This window comes from Podarcis cretensis (assembly GCF_951804945.1).
Source record: "Podarcis cretensis genome assembly, chromosome: 9".
Classification (NCBI taxonomy): domain Eukaryota; kingdom Metazoa; phylum Chordata; class Lepidosauria; order Squamata; family Lacertidae; genus Podarcis; species Podarcis cretensis.
Window position 1 is genome coordinate 13,780,201 of NC_137178.1, and position 24,374 is coordinate 13,804,574.

Sequence of the window (24,374 nt, forward strand, 5' to 3'; positions counted from 1 at the left end):
AGCTCATATAGCACCGGATGAATGTGCTCCCGCAGAGCTAAGATCTCCAAAATAAAAGCAGGCAGTGTCAGGTTAAAAGGTGGTACTCCAATAAATCTCCTCTCAGAAGGTGGTAGCAATAATGAGGGACGTTCGAGTCTCACCAGCAGTTTTGAAGGATGGAGAGCAAACAACTTCAAGTTAATGACCAAGTTTCCTTAGGAATATGACCTCTTTTGTAATTGGACTAATCTCCAAGCTCATGGGGCTCTAAAAGCATTATAAATTTATTATTATTATTATTATTATTATTATTATTATTATTATTTGTATACCACCCTTCATTTGCAGATCTCAGGGTAGTTCATAACGTAAAATAATAATCCCCCATACAATACATTTAATAGGGCATTGGATGTCAATAAGCCAAATCAGTATGAATTTAAGTGCAGACCAACAAGTCCCACCTTGGTGCCATCACCTATTTAAAACAAAAACAATACCACTTCTTGATTGCTAGGTACTGGGCACAAGTCACTATATACCTGATTAATAACCATATCACCGAAAGTCATCTAAAAGATTGTAGCTTTCTGCCAGGATCACTGAGAATGTGTGTGAAGAACAATGTCTACTACCCTCCAAGTTTAAAGTTTTGTTTGAGAAGGCGCACTAGCTTTTGGCTTGAGCCTGCCTTTTTCTCCTCCAGGCTCTCTCGTGCCTCCGGTGTTCCTCGGCTGTTTTTGGTGAATGCCCAAAGAGCAACACAGGAACAAAACGAGGGAGGGGGAAAAACGAATGAGCTGCAGAAGGGCTGAAGTGCGTTAGTCTCCAGAGGACAGCTCCCAAAAGAGCACTCCAAAAACGCAAGTGCAGTGTTCCGTTAGCAAAATGGTCCGCCTTTCAAATTAGCAGATTTCCTCTGCTAAAAACAGAAGCCTAGCATTTTCCATTAAAGTGCTTCTCAGCTGTGCCTTTCGGACACTAGAAAGAAAGTACCCTGGATTCTGATTTGGTAGCCACCACCCGAATCAACAGCATTTGCTGGTATGCAAAATATAAAGCCTCTCTACACTTACTGCTATAATCTCCGTATCCGTAATAGTTGTTGTAGCCAGTGTAGTCATAACCTCCGTAGCCACCATACCCTTGGTTGTTGTATCCACCATAGTTGCCATACCCCTGGTTCCAATAATTACTGTATCCGGGGTTCCAGCTTTGACTGGGGCCTGCAACAGAAGTAAGAGATGGTCACTGGGGGGAGGGGGGGGCAAGAGCCTAAAAATGAACAGTCCTAAACTCTACAAGGCAGCTGGGCTACTCCATCCCTTCTGCTGAAACCCCAGCTGCTTTTGGGCCTTTCACAGTTGTCAGGCTACTGGAACAGTTTCCAACTAAGCTGCTCACTGTAGGAACTGCACTGTAAAAACTGGTGCCTGAACTTGCTTCTCTCCTTCTTTCTTCCTCATGGCTTAAGTGCTACTCTTACTACTGATCTTTCTAAGCTGCTCTGGAAGCCTTTTTGGCAAGGTTAAAGTCTTTGAAATAAAGTGCTATTATGCACAGTTAATTGGAAGGAATTCCACTGAAATCAGTGAACTGAATTTCCAAGTAAATTATTTTAATTTTTAGTAGACTGGGTGTTATGTATGGTTCAGCGACAGCTACATTGTGCCAAACACCAAGCTATGTCAGTTAGCTTTCCACTATGTTGAAGTATAACTTTATTCCGTGAGCAACCACTCGGGCTCCTTGTAATCCTGAATTCTTAAAAAGGACTGCCAGTTAATATAAAAAGATTCAATGCCTTCACCAAGAAGGGACGCTAGGGCCAGGCGCTGTAGATCAGGTAGGCGCACTGAGTTCACGGAGATGTTTGGTGAATTTTTAAAACAGAAAGCTGAGAAACATGCACTTGAGAGAACAGATCTTCAAGCAGGTACTGGAATTAAGTATCAGTGCCAGTTAAATAAAAAATTTACCTCCACCTCTGCCACGAGCTCTTCCAGCAAATCCCCCTCGTGTTCCCCACTGCTGCTGCTGCTGATACTGTTCTTTTGACATCGCTACTTTTATTTCACACTGAAAGAATGGTAAGTAATAGTTATTTCTGCAAAGTGCAAGTGAGCAGCTCTTTCAGGTTCAATGCCCATTTACTTAAACACTACAAAATTCATCAAAAATAGCAATGCAATTTAAGGAATATGTTGGCACCTCCAGTCAAACAAAACTTACAGCAGGTAAAAACTGCAGCTATATTATAGTTAAATGTTAAATCTTCATTTTCACAAAAACACTAGTAAGAATTGAGCTTTGAAGAGGTATAGAGGCGCTGCTCAACATTCAGGAGCTTTAACTTAATCTTTTTAACCAGGAAAATCTTTGCTGGTAAGCAACAACTAGCTTCTGTTTTGTAAACTATGTCATTTTAGTGGGAAGTTACAAGCTCCAAATAAGCCTATCTACCAGTCACTGGCAGAAGGAGGATTGCTCTTTTAGAAGAAGTGCCTAAATACTGTTTCCAAAGGTAGTTATGAACTACCCAGCATAAACTGAAGTTTAAATGCTTGCAATGTTACACTGAATGGTGTAATCCAGGGGTAGGGAACCTCTGGCTCGAGGGCCTAATTACCCCCAATTTGGCTTGAGAGGCCCTTTTAACAACACCATGCCCCACCTGTGTGGGACAGGGAATGACGCAGCTATAAAGGCGCAATAAAAGGTAAAGGGGCCCCTGACTGTTAGGTCCAGTCGCAGACTACTCTGGGGTTGCAGCGCTCATCTCGCTTTATTGACTGAGGGAGCCGGCATACAGCTTCCAGGTCATGTGGCCAGCATGACTAAGCCGCTTCTGGCAAACCAGAGCAGCGCACGGAAGCGCCGTTTACCTTCCCACCGGAGCAATACCTATTTATCTACTTGCACTTTGACGTGCTTTCGAACTGCTAGGTGGGCAGGAGCTGGGACCGAACAACGGAAACTCACCCCAGTGCGGGGATTCAAACTGCCGACCTTCTGATCGGCAAGCCCTAGGCTCTATGGTTTAGACCACAGCGCCACCCGCGTCCCATAAAAAGGAGCAATAAGGACCTTCAAATTACCTCCCACTATCAGCACCAACTGAAAGGAACAAACAAACCCCTCTGAAGGTAGGCTTACGTTGATAGTGCACCTGCAAAGCGTTTGATGCAGCCCCTTTGAACCTTGACAAGTGGGTAGCCCAGCCCACCCGCTGATGTTGGCCCAAGAGATGGGGAATTAAGGGTGTAGCCCACTGGCCACATACAGTTATCCACCCCCAGCGTAACGTCACAAGCAGTTGGTTTTCTAGGTTCTCTCCCACCCTTCACCCTGCCCTACAAAAGGCCTCAGCACAGTCAATATCCCATGCCCAGTCCTCACTGGGCTGCTTCCCTCTCGCAAGAAGTGTGCATTCCTGCAAGCCTTGGGGGTTCACCTCAAGCCTGCTAATACCTCCCCCCTTCTATATTGATGGTGTCGTCAACTACATAAAGACCAGCACTTGGATAACTGAGCTCACTATCAAGTATATAGCGATAAGTTTCAAAGTACTTTTTCAAAACAGAAGAGTTGTAAATCTTTCTAACAACTGTGTGTGGGGGTGCAGGCATGCTTTTAAACAAATGTTTCACCCCTAATATCCAACAGTGACTCCTCCCTTTGTGTTTTCTTGTCTACTCTTCTGTCTTGAATAAGAACTGGCTGTTACTGACCAAACAAAACCAGGATTCTCTTTCTAAAGAGGAGGTGCTTTGGAATCATAGCTTGAAACATACTTTACTGAGACCAACGTTGTGGTATTTTTTCTCCATAATTTTCTTCACTGGATCTTCTTCTTTGAAAGTAATGAAGCAAAAACCACGACGCTTGTTTGTTTTGTTGTCCATGGGAAGTTCTATCGATTCCACCTGATCCAAGAGATACACAGATGACACAAAAGTATGTATTTTGAACAGCTTGTAGCTAAGAGCACACGAAGAGTGTTGTTTCAAAATTTATATTAAATAAAAACAATAGAGGATGGAAGAAGTCAGGATGCAAGTAGTCAGCTGAAATTCAAACATGACCATCAATGACTGTATGAACTGTAAATTAGAAACCAAACTATAGTCTGAACTGAAGTGCAGGGAAGCCATTATTTACAGCCGTTTTCCTGCTCAAGACCCAAGTCTCTGGGCAAAATGGCCTTCAGAGTGTATGACTATGATTTGTCCATTCACACGTCATACTAAGTAAGCTTCCTTGCTCATGGTTTGCTGCAATGTTTGAAATAAGCCTTTGCACCTAGGAAAGTGCCCAGAGGTAACCCCGCCCCACCATGGATTACTAAATTACTGGGGGAAAATATGCTAATTGCAGAAGCATTAAATTGTTCAGAGCCAATTTAACCATTCGAGAAAAATGCCTGCAGTAGAATTTTGAATACATATCAAATCTCAGGCTCTCAAAAGAGATTGGCCTGCAACTGAAACATTTCAACCAGTTTGTCTTAAGGATATTACTACTCTAATACAGTGGTGCCCCGCAAGACGAATGCCTCGCAAGACGAAAAACTCGCTAGACGAAAGAGTTCTCCGTTTTTTGAGGTGCTTTGCAAGACAAATTTCCCTATGGGCTTGCTTGGCAAGACGAAACGTCTTGCGAGTTCTTGCGAGTTTGTTTCCTTTTTCTTAAAGCCGCTAAGCCATTAATAGCCGCTAAGCCGCTAATAGCCGTGCTTCGCAAGACGAAAAAAACGCAAGACGAAGAGACTCGCGGAACGGATTAATTTTGTCTTGCGAGGCACCACTGTACTGTATTTAATTTGCAGACATCTCCTGGGTGCGCCCACTGTCATGAGTTTCATTATTCCCAACAGTTGCATTTGAACAGGGGGTCAAACTAGCCCTACAGCGATGAAATAATTATGCCCTCCCCCCCCAAAAAAAGGCACACACACACACCATTTTTAGTCAGTAAACTGTTTTCCCAAAAAATATTTTGGGGGAAGTTGTGCATAAGTATGAGTGGTATCTAATAGTGTCTATTTCCCTTCCCCACTGCTATACATACCCGAAAGTTGCTCAGGAGATTCTATCAGCCACTCTGAGCAGTTCTGGAGGTAGGGGAATTACCAAACTAACTCAATATAGACAGACAGGGCAGATGACTTACCTCGCCAAAACCTCCAAAGTATTCCCTTATTTTCTCCTCAGGCGTATCTGGAGATAGCCCACCAACAAAAATCTTTTTAACTGGCTCTTTTGTTTTCATTGCTTTTGCTCTTTTGGGATCAATCACTTTTCCATTCAGCTTGTGTTCTTTCTGATCCATGACCTGTAAAAAAATAAAACATAAAAAACATGGCATCTTAAACTGCATTTCCATGGATACTCGGCAAGAACTATCACAGACCTTTTCTGAATTCTTGCAACAATGACAAAGCGTCTTGAACACGTACCTTGTCTACGCTCTCAGCTTCCTTGAACAGCACAAAGCCAAAGCCTCTTGACCGCCCTGTAATTGGGTCTAACTTAAGGGTGCAGTCTACAACTTCACCAAATTTCGTGAAGTAATCCTTAAGATCCTTCTTTGTAGTATCCCAGCTGAGGCCACCGATAAACATTTTCCTGCAGAAGAAAACAAACTTTCAGACGCTTAGACTTTAATGGGCTTTGCTAGAACAGTAAGCAGAGCAATGTGAATAGCCATTAGATAACCCACCCCAAAACAATGCCTGTCGTCCTCTCCCACCCCACACCCATAGACCTAGGTACCTGCCAAAACAAGCAGTCTGAGGGACAACTGGCAAGCCATATGAAAAGGGGCTACACACCCCTTTTATAATGAATACACTACTGAAACAAATCAGAATTGCAACAAGAATGCTGTGGTAAAAGCAAAACCCTACACCCCTTTACCACCCCAGCATATCCCAAGGTAACACCCACCTCAACAGCCCAACGTACTTCTAATAGCTAGAACATTACTTAAACATATAGCACTGCCATTTTGGCATGGAAGTAACCACATAAACTGGCTGGTGCTACTTAGGTAGATAGATAATTTATTGTGGTCAGAGACCAGTGGTGCTACTTAAATTTCACATCCAAGGCTGGCTGATTCTATTGTTCTGTTGTGAACTGCTTGGGTTTCTTACAGGCTAGTGCAAATACAAACCAGCTGCCTAAAATGCAGAACATCAACAATAAAAGCTTTACACCAAGCATCAAGAATCCTAATGATGTGTTAGTTCCAGTTCTGCTAATTTGTGAGTGAATATACTTCTGCAACCCAGTGGATTGCAGTGGATGCTCCTGCTTGAGGAAGGGAAGGGGGAGGAAAGTTTCACCAATTCCCTCTTAAGCCTCCAGAGCAACATTCAATGCTATTCCAGAGGCCCCTCCCTCGGGAACAGATCTCAGGGGAAGGGCGTGGGAACTGCAGAAACGAAAGGAGGAATTAGTAAAGTTAATCTCAACCCTTCCATTAATGTGCAGCCTGGATCCAACCCCATGAATGTCTGTATGGTATAAAAGCAATGAAGTGCACAAACTAGTCAGGTTGATTATTGTAGCAGGCTCCAAGACCAACCAACCAACCAACCAACCAACCAACCAACCAACAAATAACAGTTAAAGCTGCAGAAGTCCTGTATGAACTAGTTTTGTGATTACAATGATTTTCACACAAGACAGCACTGCTATCAATGATGACAGACCTCTCCCAAATCAAGTATGTAACCCAGGAGCTACTTCCAAGCAAAGAGGTCGAGACATGTCCACCACTCCCCACAGAAAAGTGCTTGACAGAGTTAATGAACAGGGAATAATACTTAAGTAAGCCAGAGCTTGGGGAAGGGTTAGCCTAAATTGTTTTGAGATTAAAACAGGGAAAGGGGTGGAAACAGCCCACTGACCAACTCCCAGTGTTGTAACTGTACTGGAAAAAGGCAGGTACTAACTTTGTTCAGGAGGCTGTCCCTTCACCACCTAGCATTCAGTCAGGGATTTCCTTATCTTAAGGCTGCACCTTATAGCTGCAGCTGTGCCTGAAACACCATGTGATGCAATATGGGTTGCTGCTAGAAGTAACATCCCATCTTTGAGCTGCAACTTTCACGTAAAAAGAACCACCCAGAAGGCTGAGCGCTAACTAAGAGCAGTAAGAGAAATCATAAGAGCTGCAGGCTTCCTGAAGCTATTTTCAGGATAAGCTCATGCAAAAATAAATAAATTAGAAGACAGGTATGTAAGTGAATGTGGAATACAAAGTTACCAGCGCCCCCCCAAAAAATCTCTTTTTAATGATTGTATTAAAAAAACTAACTTGGCATATGTTTGTTACAATCTTGCAAATAATTTGACAGAGGCTGCTAGTATACAACCTTTGTACTGGGCTGTTCATGCTCAGTAATTTGTGATACACTGAACTTCACCACTGAACTGTCAATGTCTTCCCTGTCTTGTCACCTGCACATGATTATTAAGAACATACCAAGTGAATGGATACTTACAAGTTTGGTTTGTTCTATGGTACTCTGAGCACTCCAAGTGGAAGATACAACTCAAATGTACTATTTGAACAGCTGCCTTTACTGATAATATTGTGGTGCAGGCCTCCCTTCTTACTGAAGATATTGGTGCATTAGAGAACCACACCTGGAATGCAAACTCCTACAGGTTTAACTGTTACAGTTTCCATGCAGGAAGTCCAATAATTGTAATCTAGTAGACAACGGAATGCCTAATGCAGTGTTTCTCAAACTTGGGTGCCCATCTTATGCTAGACTACAACTCCCATCATTCCTAGTTAGCAGGACCAGTGGTCAGGGATGGTAAGTTGTAGTCCAACAACAGCTGGGGACCTAAGTTTGAGAAACACTGATCTAATGAATCTAACACTGAGCATCTGTAAAAGTATTACAATTTTCGGAGTTCCCTTCTGGAAATTCTGACTGTTAAACATTTCAGGTTTAGAGCACAAATTAGTTTCACAGATTCGGAGCACTTCAGTACAAAATGAAACTGCCATCCAGTTGCACATCTGCTATCCTTATCAAACAAACACATCTGCTATCCTTATCAAGATTACTAGCAGTACAGGAATGTCCTTGGATCAGCTTGTAGACTTATTACATTCTTTACTACTGTATTAGGCAAGGCCAGAAATGAAAAGATTTCACAAGTATAGGAAGAAATTATTCCTGCTAATTAAGTCATGCCAAGACAGCATTTTAGGACCAAAGAACGCAAGAGGCATAAATAAGGGGTACAATTATTTCCAAAGACCGTGAGCAAAGCCCATTAAAAAACAAAACTACTCACATGTACAGATGCTCAAAAGTCAGCTATAGCCTGCTTTATATCTTATGGCAGTAAAACAGCTAACCAGAAAGGAATTGGTTCAACCTATGTGGACATAGCTTTAACACAAGTGGTTAACCCTGCAGCTCCACTCCCATCGCTCAGCTTGGGCACTGAGGTTCTCCTCAGAGGGTCTTCTGCTGGTTCCCTCACTGCGAGAAGTAAAGTTACAGGGAACCAAGCAGAGGGCCTTCTCAGTAGTGGCCCCCTCCCTGTGGAATGCCCTCCCTTCAGGTGTCAAGGTTAACAACTACCTGACTTTTAGAAGACATCTGAAGGCAGTCCTGTTTAGGGAAGTTTTTAAGCACTGACGTTTTTATTATGCTTTTAGATAAGTTGTAAGCCTTCCAGACTGGCGACATATAAGTAATAAAATTATTATTAATAATAATTATTAAGGTTCTCAGTGGCACTCATTCAGTAATGTATAAACCAGGAACCATCATTTGCTTAGTTTCAAAGGCAAGAGTGCTCCACAGTTGAGGGACAGTCTATGCACTCTTCAACAGCCCAGGCTTAATGCTAATAGCAAATGCATGTTCATATTTGAACTTAGTATCATCACATAAAATAGCAGCAGAGACCATCATGCTGAGTCCCAGTGATTTAGGTCACTTACTATGCCTTAACTAGCACTATCTCAATAACTGCTCAGCCAGGAGAGCTGCAGTATTTTTGAGCCCAACACTATGGAATAATTTCCCTAGGGAGGCCACCTGGCGCCCAACTTGCTGTCTTTTCAGCATCTGGCTAAGGCTTTTCTTCTGTCCCAGTTTTAAAGATCTGGCTTTACGGTTGGTCACTTTAAAGTATGTACTTGGCAGCTGCTTAGTTCTGTGATATATATACAGTGGTGCCCCGCAAGACGAATGCCTTGCAAGACGAAAAACCCGCTAGCCGAAAGGGTTTTCCGTTTTGGAGGTGCTTCGCAAGACGAATTTACCTATGGGCTTGCTTCGCAAGACGAGAATGTCTTGCGAGTTTTTCCGACTTTTTTCCCTCCCCCCCCCCTTTTTCTAAGCCGCTAAGCCACTTATCCGCTAAACCGCTAAGCCGCTAATAGCGCTAATCCGCTAATGGGCTTGCTTCGCAAGACAAAAAAAACGCTAGACAAAGAGACTCGCGGAACGGATTCTTTTCGTCTTGCGAGGCACCACTGTATTTGGTTGTCTCTTAAGTTGTGGTTTTATTATAACGTTGTTGTTTTGCTATAGTCATCCAGAACTCCAAAAAGCTTGCCACATTTTTGTTACATTTTAGCTAGTCCTAATAAAAATATTGTCCAACTGTGGATTTTAGAGGTTTCTTCCCCCATATGGGGGAACATGGCTACCTTTTGCTTCTTATTTTACAAGCTAATAAATGGAACCCTTTAAAGTCATCCCCAGGTAAACCACATTACAAAACTCTAGGCTTGGAGGTACAAATGAATGAATGGCTATCACCAGAGTAAATTACTTATGTATATGCTACAAAAGGATACTGCTCAGCTATCCTGTTAACATTTTTTCCCCATGCATTACATAAGACATGCAATATACATTAGTTGAGGGAACATAGTGTTATCCTTTCCACACTGTAAAAGTCTCAAAGTAAGAAAGCTGCTTAGGTGACCAACCTAATCCACTGAAAGACAATGCAACCTTCGGCCAGATAGTGGATACCCTCATTATAAACAGTGGGGATGGGCTTTTTACCCGGGATTTCCACATATCTCTGCAGCCACTAACACAAGACACAGATAAAGACAATGCCATGGGACCACCAAGTAAAAAGTAGGTTTCATGACCAGACAAAAGATGGCTCAGTGGAAAGCTTCACATTCGTTTTGAGAGCTACAGAATGTGTACCATCAAGCTCTTGCATGAGCTTATATGACTGTCTTTTGCACAATACACAACTGAAAATTTGCACAGAATGGGCTCCACTCGCGTCATTTCTAGCGAGGTAGCAGCGCAAGTCCATCTGCAGCGAAAACAATGAGCCTTGTGACTGTCTACTCTCAGTGATACAACTCTTTTGTTTTCATGCATCCCGGGCTAAAACAAAAACAAAAACACAGCAGGGCTCATTCATAAAAGACTACAAGGCATCGTCTGCATTTGACAGCCACTTCTACACTGCAGTTTTAGTGCATGTTTATAGCGCCCAGACTATGCACCCACTTTCGCCCCATGCAGCCCCCTCTGCATTAGATGCATTTTGCTCCGTTGCAACCCGAGGGTGGCTTCCAACTCTTCTCCCTTACAAAGTCGGCAGGGCTGCCGAAGCAAAGGGGGCCATTCTTTCTTTAGATATATAAAAAAGAAGCCACGCGGGGTTCGCTAACGCAGACCCTACGGGCAAGGCCTCGAGGGCCATAAAACCAGAAACACACACGCACAACCCACCCCCCCGTATGCGGAGCAAAGTAAGGCTACGAAACGAAGAGATCGCTCTTGCAACAGGCAGCTGCTCCTCGGAAGTCGCCCGAGGCGCAGGAGCGCCGCTCGCCCGCTTAGACTTGGAAGCCATCAGATAAAAGCACCAGATCAGGAAGAATGGACAAAATTTAATGATTACTTAGTTAAATATGTTAAGTTAAATTAACTGAAAACAGTGAAGCGAGGGAGTCACTTAACAATGTTAATAAGAGTAATTTTTAATAAGGCTATGATTTATGTTTGCTTGTCTTATATGTTTGTTTATAATGTTGTAAAAACCAATTTCAAAAAATGGGGGGGGGGGGAGATGCGCGTCCACGACCCCCGTTTCCTTCCTCCCCGGGGGACTCGCGCATCTCCATCCTAACACTACCCGGGGAGGGGGAGGGGAAGCGGGGGAGATGCGGAGCGAAGCACCACTGAGGGGGCAGCAGAACCAATTTTGGGGAGCGGAAAAGGAGGTTCCCCTTGGAAATAACGCCGCCGGTTACGTTTCTCCCGACTCGGGAGTAAGCAGGCGGGTCAACGCGAGGCGGGATGAGGCCCACCGTCGGTCTCCTCCTCCTCCCGCTCGCCTACCCTTCATCCTCCTCGTTCTTGCTCGCGTCGATTTTCGCTCCCTCCGATTCTCCGGTGCCGCCGCCGCCTCCGCCTCCTCCACCGCCGCCACCTCCTTCGGCGCCGCCGCCGCCGCCGCCTCCTCCGTTGCCCGAGGCCCCTTCAGGCTGCTCGGCCTGCTCCGAAGCCTCCGCGGCAGCGGCATCTCCGGCGAACGGCTGCTCCGACATGGTGCCTCGGCCGGCTGGTCTCGTAGGAAAAGGGAGAGAGGAGAGTCGCCGAAGGTTGGGGGGGGGGAGGGAGGGAGAAGAAGAAGGCGGGATCCTGCGAGGCGCGGGGGGGGGTGGAGAGGAGTCAGTAGGGGCTGCGCTGCCCGACCGCGACGGAAACCGCGACGGCGGCGACGACGACGACGTGCCAAGCGCGGGCTGCTGGCGTTTCCCTCCTTTCTCGCACTTTAATGGCGCCGCCTCGATGGTTCCCAACCTAAAATGGCCGACGGAAGGAATGCGGCGGCGCGGCCACGTGACCGACGCCCCCGTTTTCTTTCTCTCCTCCCTCCCTCCCTCACGCCGTGCGCGCGCATTCCCTCGCCTTGAGATCGTTTTTTTTTGCTAGAGGAAACCATAGAGACGCAGGCGGACGGGGGAGCTAGAGGGGCCGTCGCTGGCGGCGTGGCGGCTTTTCCGTTCCTAGTCTAGCCAATTGTCTATAGTGAGCCCCTTCGGTCCTGTTGTTTGTTGTTATTGCGTTTATTTATTATTACGACTGCCTCAGCTTCCCTCAAGTAATCCCAGGGAAGTTTAAAAAAAAAAAAAAAACGCAGGTCCGCAGCAGTTTTTACAAAACGATAAAAGCCCAAATGAAACTGAAATAAAATAAAATAAATAAATAAAACAAAACTGAAGGGCGGAGAGTGAATAATAAGGGAGCAGCAGACAGGCCGCCATCACAGGCCTCACAACACAAACCCCGGATGTAGGAGGTTTATTTCTCCCACAGAACTAAGAAGCCGGAGCGCCACTCGGACTCCCTTTATTTCTCTCACAGAAGCGCCGCCATTCCGCGCGCGCCCTGAAAGAGGAGGTCTCGGAGCCGGAGATCCCGCGAGGGTCTCGGCCAAAGGGAGCGGGTCTCTCCGGGGAGATGGAAGCGCGACTCCCTCGCAGGAGGAGAGGAAAGGGCGGGAGGCGGCGGCCCAAGGCTGTCCTGGATTAGACCAGTGGCTGCTAAAATAAAGGATTAAGATCGGAACTATTGTATTTGGACTGATTAAGAGGATTGGAGCAGGACCAAGGAATCACATCAACTCCTGATAACCAGAACACGGGAAGTCATCCAAAAATGTTTAATTCGGAACTGAATTAATGGGCTCTTTGGATTGTATTGATTTGGTATTGTATTGATGTGGCCAGCATTGGACTGTTATTAATGAAAAATAAAAAGCACTTTTTAAAAAAAAAAAAAAAATATGTCCTGGATTATGAACATAATCCCGCCGGATCTTGCACTGCCTGCAGAACCAGAAACATTTGCTATTGCATTTATTGCGTTTGCAAATTTCCGCCCGCATTTAACAGGCGAACGATCCTGTTAACAATCCCACGCGCGTCCATAACACGTTCAGCGATGGGAAACGCTTTGTGCAGTGCTGTATGAGATGCGAGAAAGACACGAGATGGGTTTGAGAGACATGCCCAGTACCCACTTTTATTTATCAAAATACCATCTTTTTAAAAAAACAAAAAGGATCAGCTTCATCCACCTGATAAAGCGGACTGTGGTTCACCAAAGCCCATGCCATAATAAACCTCTTTTAAGGCGCCACGAGGCCCTTCGTTTTTGCTGCAAATGACTTAAACGACCACCTCTCTGCAAATCTGAAAGCAATGACACATTTCAAAATTAAACGACAGACAATATTGTACTAAGAACCTCCAAAAATGCATAGCAGCCTGGATTATAGTGTAAAACAATACTGTTAGCTCTCTTGCGACTCAGTATATTCGCAGTCTGGCCTAGAGATGCCGACGATATTGAATCTGGGGCATTGTGCTCTCATGCAAAACAGGCACACTAATATTTGCTGGGTGCTCTTAAACTTGGCTCCCCACCCAGCCAATCTTCCATCATCAATGGGGTTTAATACTGATATATCTGCATGGTTCTTTTAGGGATAAAAAATAGATGCCAGTAAAGCGCTACATAAAAGTAATATAGTACAAACAGAGCATTTTTTAAATACAGGAATTTCACCGGTGGCACAGAGCAGATTGCCATACTGGAACAAGTGAACTTCAAGAGACCGTTAACATGAATTAAATTCATCAAGAGGTATCAGTGCTGTGACTTTTGAGTTGGCTCGCAAGTTTTTAGTAACGCTGCCAGGATTTATCAATAACAGCTTCTTGTGAACTGTCAGTCTTAATTAGTAGTTATCACTGTTCTTTTCTGCATTTCATTTCTTTCTGAACTGCTTACAATTCCCTCCCAGTATTATACACACCTGCCTACTGGCTGACTTATTGAATCTGAAAGACTGCATTCTATGAAACTAGAGTTCTAAACTAGTTGTCTTTAAAAAATATACAAGACCCTTAGTTTATGAAGGGGAACATGCTAGTCTGTCAGTGAGAGAATGCTTTGCCTCATGTTAAAGGGCAAACTCTCTTCCTGGTGTCCAGGAGCTCTCATTAAATATCCTTGTACACTAGGCAAATAAATGGTTCTTTTCCCAGGCCTTAGGCTAATTAAACAATCTAGTTGTACCTTGGATCCTGAACACCTTGCGACTCGAACGTTTTGGCTCCCGAACACGCTCCTGTAGCCAATCGGAAGCTGTGCCTTGGTTGTCAAACATTTTCAGAAGTTGAACAGACTTCCCAAACAGATTCCATTCGACAGCCAAGGTACGACTGCATAGCCTTTTAAACTCGGGGGGGGGGGCGCAAATGGTTTTTACTATGCTATTTTTGTTTTACAGTATATTGTAACCTGCTCTGTGATCTTTGATGGTTTAGAAATTTGATAAAACTCTGGCATTTCCAGATAGAGGCAAATCAGCATAGGAAATATATTACTGAATAGCCAGGTGGTCTGACTAGGGCATATGGCAGCTTCCTTACCTTCCTAGGACCTGAGACTTACCGTAGTTTTGAAAAAGAGTTTGGACTTGGTATCACACCTTTCGCTCCCCTTAAGAAGTCTCAAAGCGGGTAACAATCTCCTTTCCCTTCCTCCCCAACACTGAGGTGAGTGAGGCTGAGATTTCAGAGAAGTGTGACTAGCCCAAGGTCACCCAGCAGCTGCATGTGGAGGAGCGGGGAAGCGAACCCAGTTCACCATATCGCTCTTAACCACTACACCATGCTGGCTCTCTTGAAAGAACTGGTGGCAACTTCTAAGGATTCCCTCTCAGATTACATGTACTGTATTGCATACTGACATTGAAACTATGTGCACCATTATATAAACTGCTCAATTACTATCATGGTCAGAGGTCCTTTTTGGTGACCACTCAACATTAGGGAAAGGCGAGATCACTTGACAGTTTGATTGGTCTCAATGAGAAAAAGAGCCTCTTGCCTCATAAAACCCAGACTATCGTTTTTATTATTCTTTAATATATTCTTTTATATAGAAAGAATGCAGCACTGAAAAAGCCACATCCACAAATACCATATAATACTAGATAAGGGAACAATAATGAAAGGGCAAGTACTCATGGAGTAAACTCCCCAGGCACTGATTATTTTCATAGGGTTTGCTTTTCCTGCTGACTAGCACTCGTTTCCATTTCAGATTCCTTTTACTGTTAAGGTCACTGGGCTGTAGCAATCTAAAGACTGCATAGACACAGCCTACTCGTTTACAAGAAAACAAAGCTCAGGGGGATGGAGAGACTAAACACTATTCATACCTTTAGTTTTTCAAAGATCAGACAAAGTTCTTAGATTCCATTTGAAAGCCCTAGTGTTTATGCCAGTGATTATCATTAACATAATTAAGGCTAAGTAGACACACTGCATCATCCCATTGTGTTTTTCAGCAGCAGACTAGACTGTATTGGCTGCAACTGCCAAGTCGGTGTCAAAGCATGAGCAATGGACAAACACCCCTCCTAGTACTTAAAACTTTTGATTTGATCAGTTTGTTGTATTTTAATGAAACAGCATTTTGTCTTCCTTAGTAGTAAAAACCTTAGCTGCACAACTTAATTACAATACAAATGTTTTTTTTTAAAAAATACCCAAACGACCAGCCAACCATTTTCAGTAAACCTAGGTTGTTTCAGTCTCTGTTCAGTGTTTTTCAAAGAGATGACTTTCCTCCAAGCAGCTGCATCATACATAGATTCGGGACTATATATCAACATAAAAGATCACACTTGCTTCTATAATCAATAAAGTCTCTTCATTTTTTAAATGAAAAAGTCGGTGATAGAATCATGTTGCAGTACAGCATGGAATACAGTTGAGACACACATACCCTTGCATTTCTCTAGCACACACTGTGTGGGTTTAACATGTTGCAATATTGCTCACAAGTACCTAATGGTATTCTTGAGCCTGATACAACCGCCGTGGTATTCTCAAAATGCTGAAGACAGCACTCACAGAAGATAAGCATTTTTATTTGAGTCATTCAACAAAGAAATACAAATAAAAATTGTATAAACACAAGAACCACATTGGCATCATAACACAGATGACAAAAGGACAAAAAGTAAAAACCATAAAGAAAACTATTCGGCCGCTATGTACAGTTGGACACTGTTGTGTCATACACTAAAAGTCTTTTACAAAATAATCTCATGTCACGAAGACCACCCTCCAGTCAGTCCTGATGTTCTGCAAGATGGCTTTGCTGTAGAATCTACCTACAACGAAGACAAAAAACATTATGAGACTAGTGCAACGTTTACAATCGTTTTTAAAAGGTCCATTTTCATGAACTGCTTTAAGTCCTCTATTTATTCCTCGCTTCACTGTTAAAGATCATATGCATCTCTGTCAACATGAAATATTTATGATGACCCAATTGCACTTTACATGCCCAGGCGTCCCAGTTCAGCTCAAATGATGGAGCTATGTCAAAGAACTGCAGAAACTCAGCAAGGAAGTTCTTGGTTTACTAGAAACCAAGCTGTAGAAGAGCCTTTCACGGCTTCAACTGCTAGCGGGAAAGAGAAAGTGGCAATACAAGGAAAATTATTGTTAGCCAAGTGATTAAATAGAAACTGCCATCTGCATATGATCTTTAATGTTTCCAGATTTAAAAGTTCGTTTAGGTTTGTAGAATTCACTAATAGCTATAAAAGAAAAAAGCAAGCATTAAATCTTAAAGAACGAACACTTAAAACGAGGTTCCACAATTGATATACAACACTAAACAGAAGACCAAAAATGATTAAGCTGTAAAGGCATTTATGCACTTTAACTCCTGTAAAAAACCATTTTAAGTTAAGACACTTAAATCTTCAAAGAAGATTTTAAAAAAGAAGCCAAAGTCTGAAGTTTTCCACTTTAATCTTTACGCTGGTACATGAAGTTGGAAGAGACCATACCACAGGACAGCGTTTTCTGGTGTATGCCTTGCGCTCTGCCTGCAACGTGCGACCCCCAGAGATAGACGTGGTCAGGGTGACACACGGCCTGCAATGAAGTTCCCGCTGGCGGGTACAAACAAGGTATAATGTCAGAGTTAGAAGACAACAATCTTGTTTTGCTTAAGTTGTACCCATTTCAGTACTTTACCTGTTGGTTAACACTTCTATTAAGTTTAATTATTCCTCTACACCACCTGGCACACAATGTAAGCAGAAAAACTCTTATGTTTCTCTGAAGTACTAAGGACGATGAACCACCTTTTACAGAGTTAAAGATCTATAGACACTTAAAAGTAAAGAGTTTTAAAAACACATTTCAAAACACGTTTTTTAAAAAAGTTTTTTTAGAAAAAGGCTATCCAAGAAAAGTGGTTTATACTTGTTTGTCTATTGATCTTTAAATTAGATTAGATGTATGGGTGGTGACACTTTCACTCAATACACACCTGTTTCTTTCCAGGTTTTCCTTTAGTATGGCTGGTAGTTGTTTTGGTGATTACCGCCACCTCGGGATGCCTTTCCATAAGTGCTTTGCTGTCCTGTTCAGGAGAGAAATTGCAGCTTTAAAGTCCATCTCAAAACCACAGGAGACTCAAAAGATGCTGTACCAAACTATTATTGGAATCGTTACAGATACTTACACAAACCTCTATCAGTTTCAATACAGACTCACATAACTCTTAGAAACTCCCACAACTAAAAATCCATAAAGAAATACGCAATACCCTCCTCTTCCTGCCCCATAGATGCCAGGATGAGAAAGATAAAACTACCCTAAATCTGTAGTATGAACTAGAGGCAATGTTGAAAGAAAAGAGGCTTACCACTGTAGTCAGCGTATCCCTGTCCATAGCCATAACTTGGGTAGTTGTACCCAGAATAATCATATCCACCGTAGCTGCTGTAACTCTGATCACTGTAAGGACTGTTGTAACTTCCATATCCTTGATCATAATAGTTGTTATACCCTTGGTTCCAGCTTTGACCTTGACCTAAAATAAAGTGATTATGACATGAAATCTTTAGAACTGCTTTTTCTTTTATGTTAGAGAAAAATTAAAAGCCACTGTATTTAAAACATTTTTACTCTAATATTCAGCTACAAGGGCTCCCAAGTTAAAAAAAAAGTAGAACCATCTCTCCCCTCAGTCTTACAATGTATTATCACTCCAAGAACACCCCCTCAGGTTGCGACTCCTGATTCAGATGGTTACTGGAGACACATTTCAGCAGTTAAGATTTAAGGCACACTCACCCCTGCCACGTCCTCTGGAACCACCACGCCCACCAGATGAAGCGCCTCTGCCTCCCTTCTGTTGCTGCTGTTGCTGCCTATATACATCTTTGGGCTGTGCTACTTTTATCTCACACTAGATGAAAACAAAAGTGCAGAACTGTAATACTACATAAACGAAGGACTTAACATTCTGAACTATCATCGCTCTTGCATGCAAGAGAAGATGCAAGTGACAAACACAAAGCAATACCTTTCCAGAACCAATTTGATGGTATCTGCTTTCCAACAATTTCTTTACCGGTTCTTCATCTGAGTATGTGATGAAACAGAAACCCCTTCTTTCATTTGTCTTCGTGTCCATGGGAAGCTCAATATTTTCTATCTGAAAATCACAGTTAAAAGCTGTAAAACCTAACCCAATGTCAGCTTTCACCAAACTAGTGCTCTCCGTGTGTTTTGATCTACAACTCCCATCAGTCCCAGCCAACACAGCCTTCCTTCATCTTCTTGGCCCTATTTTGCAATGTGTATATACCTTCACTCTTCTAGCTTCCAACCTCTATCATCCCATTTTTTGCAAACCCTCATGCCTAAAACTAAATCTCTAACTTCTACATGCTCTCAAATCCTTCCCCTGGACTTTGATTGAACTCAAGCTACATTTACTCACATTCATCCAATGCTCTTCCCTCATTCTTTTTGTTACCCTCTTAAGTCCTTCCTTCACCCCTCTTACTTTTACCTCATTGATGCAATTTAGACTACAAATTCTTTGAGACAAGGATCATCTTTTCCTTATGTTACTCTTAAGCACCAGATGCATTACAGTGCATCGACCAATAATTAATATTTTAGGCAGCTTGCAAGAAGTCTTAACTGAATAGTGTAAAAATCCGAACCCATGCCGCTACTTCCATTGTAAACGCAACTCTCAAATTGTTCCCATTTATTCCCACTGTAAGCTCTCAAAGTCAACGACCCCAAGAGTAAAGCTATCAAGCTACTCAAAGGTCACATCTGCACATAATAAGCCAGACTTTCTGGCTTATTTTGAATCAGCTTTACTGATCATAGCTTCTTGCAGCAAACTCTGATCTCTAACTTGGACATAATGAGATGTCAAAGCTCCCTCCTACATTAATCCTGATTGTGCCAGAGGATCAAAATAAAGGAGTGACCAGGAAACACTGCTCACTCAGAAGGTCTAGCTTACTGTTGTATGCAAATGCAGACAGTGTCATTCAAAACTACTATATTACAGTAAGCCCACAACTTTTGGGGATTGTGCCTAAAGCCAAAATTACAGTCAAAACACACTGGGTGCAATGGTGGATGAGATTGCCACGTTCTTACTGGCAGAAATGACTGGCAGAATCTGAGACCAGGGAGAAGAGTCGGTGGAGGAAGATTGGAAGAAATTTAAAGACTATTTACAGAAACATTGTAAAATTAATGAATGTTAGAAGGATGTTGGAATGAAGTTATGTGGTTTTAGCAGAAATGTTATAAGGGTTTAGGAAAAAATAGACTGTTAATTGGTGAAAGGAGGGAAAGTAAAGTTATATCATATTGAGATAAATTACAGAACAAAAATTGGAAAAGATGGAAAGGATCTGCTGAAATAGTTAACCGAATTAGAATACAAAAAAGGGAGGTGTGAGGAGGTCAAGGAAACAAGCAAATGAAAGGTAAGTTATGAGAAGATTAGTTGTGTTTTTTTCTTTTTCTTTCTTTTTTCCTTATTGTGATGTGTTGTTTTGTTTTTGTTTAATATGGTGTTTTTACTTTTGCTTTTTGTAACCCTTAAAAATTTTAATAAATATTATTGGGGGGGGGGGGAGATTGCCACGTTCTTTTTACTGGGTGCCCAACCCTTTTAAAATTTGGCCAAGCATGTAAAGCTGAATGCATGCAAGTTAAATTTGCACAAGTTGCAGGCTTCTTGTACAATTTAGAACAAGCAATGTTTTACCAGTAAGCATGCCACAAAATACCCCTCAACTGTAGGCACAAAAAATGCTAGACAAAGACAACAACAAAGATTATACCTCTCCAAAGCCACCAAAATATTCCTTTATTTGCTCTTCAGATGTATCTGGACTCAGTCCACCAACAAACACTTTTTTGGGTGGCTCTTTCCCCTTTAAAGCTTTTGCCCTTTTGGGATCTATTAACTTGCCATCCAATTTGTGTTCCTTCAGTTCCAAAACCTAAAAATACACGAGTTCAAATTCAGACTCAGAAAATGAAAATATTTCATAAGTATTCACAGATGCTACTTATGGCCATTTAACACCAAGACTTACATACCTTCTCAACACTGGCAGCATCTTTGAAAAGCACAAAGCCAAAGCCTCTAGACCTCCCTGTGACAGGATCTGTTTTAATTGTGCAGTCCACCACTTCTCCAAAGCGAGACAAATACTCCGTCAAATCTTTTTTGCTCGTATCCCAGCTTAGGCCTCCAATGAACATTTTACTGCAATGAAAGGACAGAGATTTGATTAAATTATACCTTCCCAAAACATTATAGATTTAATGTATGTTTTGACTTTCCATGTGCAAGGTAGCTAATAAATTTAAAGTAAGGCAATTACACTAACCAATACAGAACAAAATTATTAAGCAAGATAGAAAACTATGCTTGATTGCCCCAACTCATTTACCATGTCTCTATTGTATTCCACATAAATTAGAAAAACTAAAACATGTCACACAATGTACAGTCACAAGTTAGTAAGAAAAATCCAAAACCTCATTTTTGGCGTAAAGGGGATCCTTCAGAACACCGCTCTACTGATTTGTCCTGCATATGTGGTTCAAACTGTAAGCAAAGGTGACTGTAAAGGCCCTTGCATTTTTATATATTAAAGTTCTATCTCTTATCCCTACCATGGGAATAGCTGGGCATAAAGTTCTCAATGCTGATCTACAATGTTGTATTTATTTTCCATTATTTGGGGGAGAAAGCATTTTAATCTCAAAAAGCCCAAATACAAGATTATGACAACTCTTGTAAGTTCTAATGCCTCTACACAACAGTAAATGTATATATGGTTTAAAATACATGCCTACAGAAACTCTATTACACTTTCATTCACGCAAAGAAAGTATTAGCCATGCTTAGTGTGAAGCTTATTTTGTTTAAATGAGACTTACTTCCAAGTAAAAGTATATGGATTGGATGTTATTTGCAGGCAAACACAATCTATCCCGATTTAAGACTTTGCAACAGGAATGAAAGGTAGATGTTTGATTAACTGCTCATCCTATCTTGAGCTTAGAATAGAATCAGGACAGAAAGAATGGCATTAGACACCCTTCCCTGGAAGCAGGAAACTTGCATAATAAGTAAGGACAACTATCAGCTTTGAATAGTCTTGCAATGATGATACATTTCAAGAAAACTCGAAATGCAGGATAACATGAAAGTGCAGATAACTAACCATGCTCTCAGTCTTAACAGCCCTGAAAGGTAGGTCAATGGGGATTTCATATTGTAGGTGACTGGGATAAGGCCTTAGAGAACTATGTGGCCCTGCACGGCCAACACCCAGGAATAGTGGGAATTGCAATCCAGCATCATCAGAAGGTTGGTAAAACAAAAGAGGTTTAAAGACGTTCTCAAGGCAAATCTTTAAAAATGTAGTATAAACACCAACAACTGAGAATCACTGGCGCTCCTACTGGAGAACAGCCTTTACCAAAGGCATCATGGCCTTTGAAGAAGCAGAACTCAGAAAAGGAGAAATGTGCTAAGAGAAAGGCGCAGTTTGGCAAATCCTTACTGTGATCAACTACCACCTGAAACCTCTGACTCCACTGTGGAAGGATGTATGCATCCAGAATTGGCCTCCACAGTCACAGACACACCGTTAAGACCATATTCATGTGAAACAATCTTACTCGGTTATGAGTGATCACCAAAGAAGACAACTACATCCAAGAGTGATGTTGCATGATAATAATAATAATTTGTTTCCAGGCAAAGTGCAGCAGTTATGATTGTTGGGAGTAGGGCAATGTGTCTGCAACTTGGGAAAAATAAAAAATTCCTTCCAGTAGACCAACTAAAGTAGACCAACTTAAAGACCAACTAAGTTAGTTCTTGGTATGAGCTTTCGTGTGCATGCACACTTCTTCAGAACTGATCTTCTTCAGAACTTCTTCAGAACTGATCTGAAGAAGTGTGCATGCACACGAAAGCTCATACCAAGAACTAACTTAGTTGGTCTTTAAGGTGCTACTGGAAGGAATTTTTTATTTTGTTTTGACTATGGCGGACCAACACGGCTACCTATCTGTAACTGCAACTTGGGAGTTATAGTCCAACAACAGCTGGAATACCCACCATCCCTGACCATTGGTCCTGCTAGCTAGGGACAATGGGAGTTGTAGTTCAACAACATCCAGAGACCCAAGTTTGAGAAACACAGGACCGGGGCCTGGGAGGGTTCCAATCCCCCCTCGGCAGGTTGCTCTCTCACCCTAACCTACCTCACAGGGTTGTTGTTGTGGCGATTAAACTTAATGGAAGGGCAAAGGGGACCACGAGCGCCTTACGGGGTGGGGGAGGGTGGGACAGAAACGCAATATAAATAAGTGAAGCAAAATGTACTAGAGTAGCAATCCTGTGACGAGCGCAGCCTTGGCAGAGAGAACGTGCGCCCAGAACCCAGCAAGATGCCTTGAGAGCCTCACCAACAACGAAGCCTACACTGGCCGGCAGCGGCTCTCCAGGCCTGCAGAGCAGCTAAGTCTCTCCTTAGCCCCGCTGGGGAATCGAACCTGGGACCTTCCCGCACGTGAAACAGGCGCCCCTTACTACTCCTCCCCGGTTCCCACACTGCGCACGCGGCGGCGGCGGCGCCAGCTTTCCTTGATCCCGCCCACCGCGCTCCCCCATAGGCTGCCGCTTGCGTCACAGGCGCCTTAACGGGCACCTTCCCGGCTCCGCCCAGTTGGAAGCCGAGGCCAAACGCGCGAGCGGGCGGGGGGCGGAGCGAAGGAGACACAAAAGGGGCCCGGGGAGGCGGCGCTCGCGTGGGAACGGCCTAGTCACGTGGCCGAGCCGCCTCAGTTCCCCCCCTCCCTCCCTCCTTCCCGCCATTTACTTTTCCTCCAGGACAAAATGGCGCCCTCGCTCTTTTCCTCCCCCTCCCCTCGCCACGCCGCGAGGCTGGTTTCCTCCACCTGCTCGGCTGCCCTTCGTACCCGTCATCTTGCTGGTTCTTGCTGGCGTTGATCTTGGAGCCCTCGGCGAAGTCGTCCCCGCCGGCGCCGGAGCCCGCGTTGTTGTTGTTGCTGCTGCCGTAGTCGGTGTTGTCCTCCATGGCCGAGAAGGGCCGAGAAGAAGCGCGCACAACGCACAGACACAGACAAGACGAGAGAAGAGACAAGCGAGCGAAGCCTAGCAGAGTATTAAAATGGCGGCCGTAACAAGAGATCCGGGCACAGCCTGCGCCGCGGTTATATACGGCCTCTCTCGCCCAATCGGCGCCGTCCGCAGGCGCAGGCGCGGAGGAGGATGAGGGCGGAGGGATTTCCTGTAGGAAAAGAGCGCTCCAGTGGCGGAAGGGCAATGGCCGAGGCGTGAGCCTGAGTGGGTTGGGACTATGTTAAGAGCAGGGCCTTTCGGTTTCTTCCACCAGGGACTCCACACGTTTGCGTAGAAAAGTACCCGTTTGCGTTCAGTGGGTCTGGTTTCCCATTATTATAATTATTATTATTATTAATTACCCACTCTTCGCCTGAAGGTTGCAATATTTTAAGCACAACATTTAAAAACGGTTCAAAGCAACAAAATAAGACGGGTCCTAAAAAAATAATAAGCTGCGGTTGTAATGCTAAGTCTTATTTACTCAGAAGGCAATGATGGTGGAGTCAGGGCTTAGTTGGTGTTAAGGGACCTGCATCTGCCATTGCTTTTCATAAAGCGGAGGAAGGGAAACGTGGCTCCTGATCAAGTGCAGAGTGCCTTTCTTCCATGAGTAAATACAGATGGGCAGGACATGTGAGACATCCAGTGGGAAAGTGAGCCCTGCTTCTAGTTTTCACCCTCAGCCCACGTTCACAGCTTCTGAAAGGACCTGCCTGGGTGCAAAATTTTTGTTTCTCTACTTGCCCCAAAATCAATTGTACGGCCTGCTTGTGTGGTTTGTGGCCTCTTTCGCATGTTACGCAGTGCGGAAAAAGGGGGTCGG

General features: G+C 43.4%; 2 protein-coding genes across 10 annotated transcripts in view; both read right to left on the reverse strand.

The window, feature by feature from the left end:
- Positions 1–11,821, reverse strand: part of HNRNPD (heterogeneous nuclear ribonucleoprotein D) — a 14,643-nt gene extending 2,822 nt beyond the window's left edge. For all 5 annotated transcript variants that reach the window (XR_013842463.1, XR_013842464.1, XM_079991108.1 and 2 more), the window contains exons 1-6: positions 11,348–11,821; positions 5,441–5,609; positions 5,155–5,316; positions 3,777–3,908; positions 1,962–2,061; positions 1,059–1,208 (exon numbers count right to left, since the gene is read on the reverse strand). Coding sequence is in view for 3 of the 5 variants with exons in the window: in XM_079991108.1 (XP_079847234.1) it covers positions 1,059–1,208; positions 1,962–2,061; positions 3,777–3,908; positions 5,155–5,316; positions 5,441–5,609; positions 11,348–11,556 (922 nt within the window). In the remaining 2 variants the exon portion in view is untranslated. The remainder of the gene's footprint in view (positions 1–1,058; positions 1,209–1,961; positions 2,062–3,776; positions 3,909–5,154; positions 5,317–5,440; positions 5,610–11,347) is intronic.
- Positions 11,822–15,938: 4,117 nt separating this feature from the next.
- HNRNPDL (heterogeneous nuclear ribonucleoprotein D like) lies at positions 15,939–23,626 on the reverse strand. 5 transcript variants are annotated; one of them, XR_013842470.1, is made up of 9 exons: positions 23,365–23,626; positions 20,482–20,650; positions 20,220–20,381; positions 18,422–18,553; positions 18,190–18,304; positions 17,759–17,926; positions 17,381–17,473; positions 16,893–16,997; positions 15,939–16,201 (listed from the first exon to the last, which is right to left on the reverse strand). XR_013842470.1 is itself a non-coding variant. In XM_079991147.1 (8 exons), exons 1-7 carry the CDS (start codon positions 23,502–23,504, stop codon positions 17,403–17,405), a joined length of 957 nt encoding a protein of 318 aa, XP_079847273.1. In that variant the 5' UTR covers positions 23,505–23,626; the 3' UTR covers positions 15,939–16,201; positions 17,381–17,402. The 5 variants fall into 5 exon arrangements, 3 of the variants coding, with proteins under 3 accessions (XP_079847273.1, XP_079847272.1, XP_079847274.1); XR_013842471.1 differs by having other exon boundaries at positions 15,939–16,205; XM_079991147.1 differs by lacking the exon at positions 16,893–16,997.
- Between the last annotated feature and the right edge of the window lie 748 nt (positions 23,627–24,374).

What these genes read in the sequence shown, in the direction of transcription:
- HNRNPDL (XM_079991147.1), bottom strand. Translation starts at nt 23,504, where the DNA reads ATGGAGGACAACACCGACTACGGCAGCAGCAACAACAACAACGCGGGC. An exon ending in ATTTTGGTGGCTTTGGAGAG is followed by an intron (nt 18,554 to 20,219) that starts GTATAATCTTTG and finishes TGTGATTTTCAG; the next exon opens with ATAGAAAATATTGAGCTTCC. An exon ending in ATCAAATTGGTTCTGGAAAG is followed by an intron (nt 18,305 to 18,421) that starts GTATTGCTTTGT and finishes GTTTTCATCTAG; the next exon opens with TGTGAGATAAAAGTAGCACA.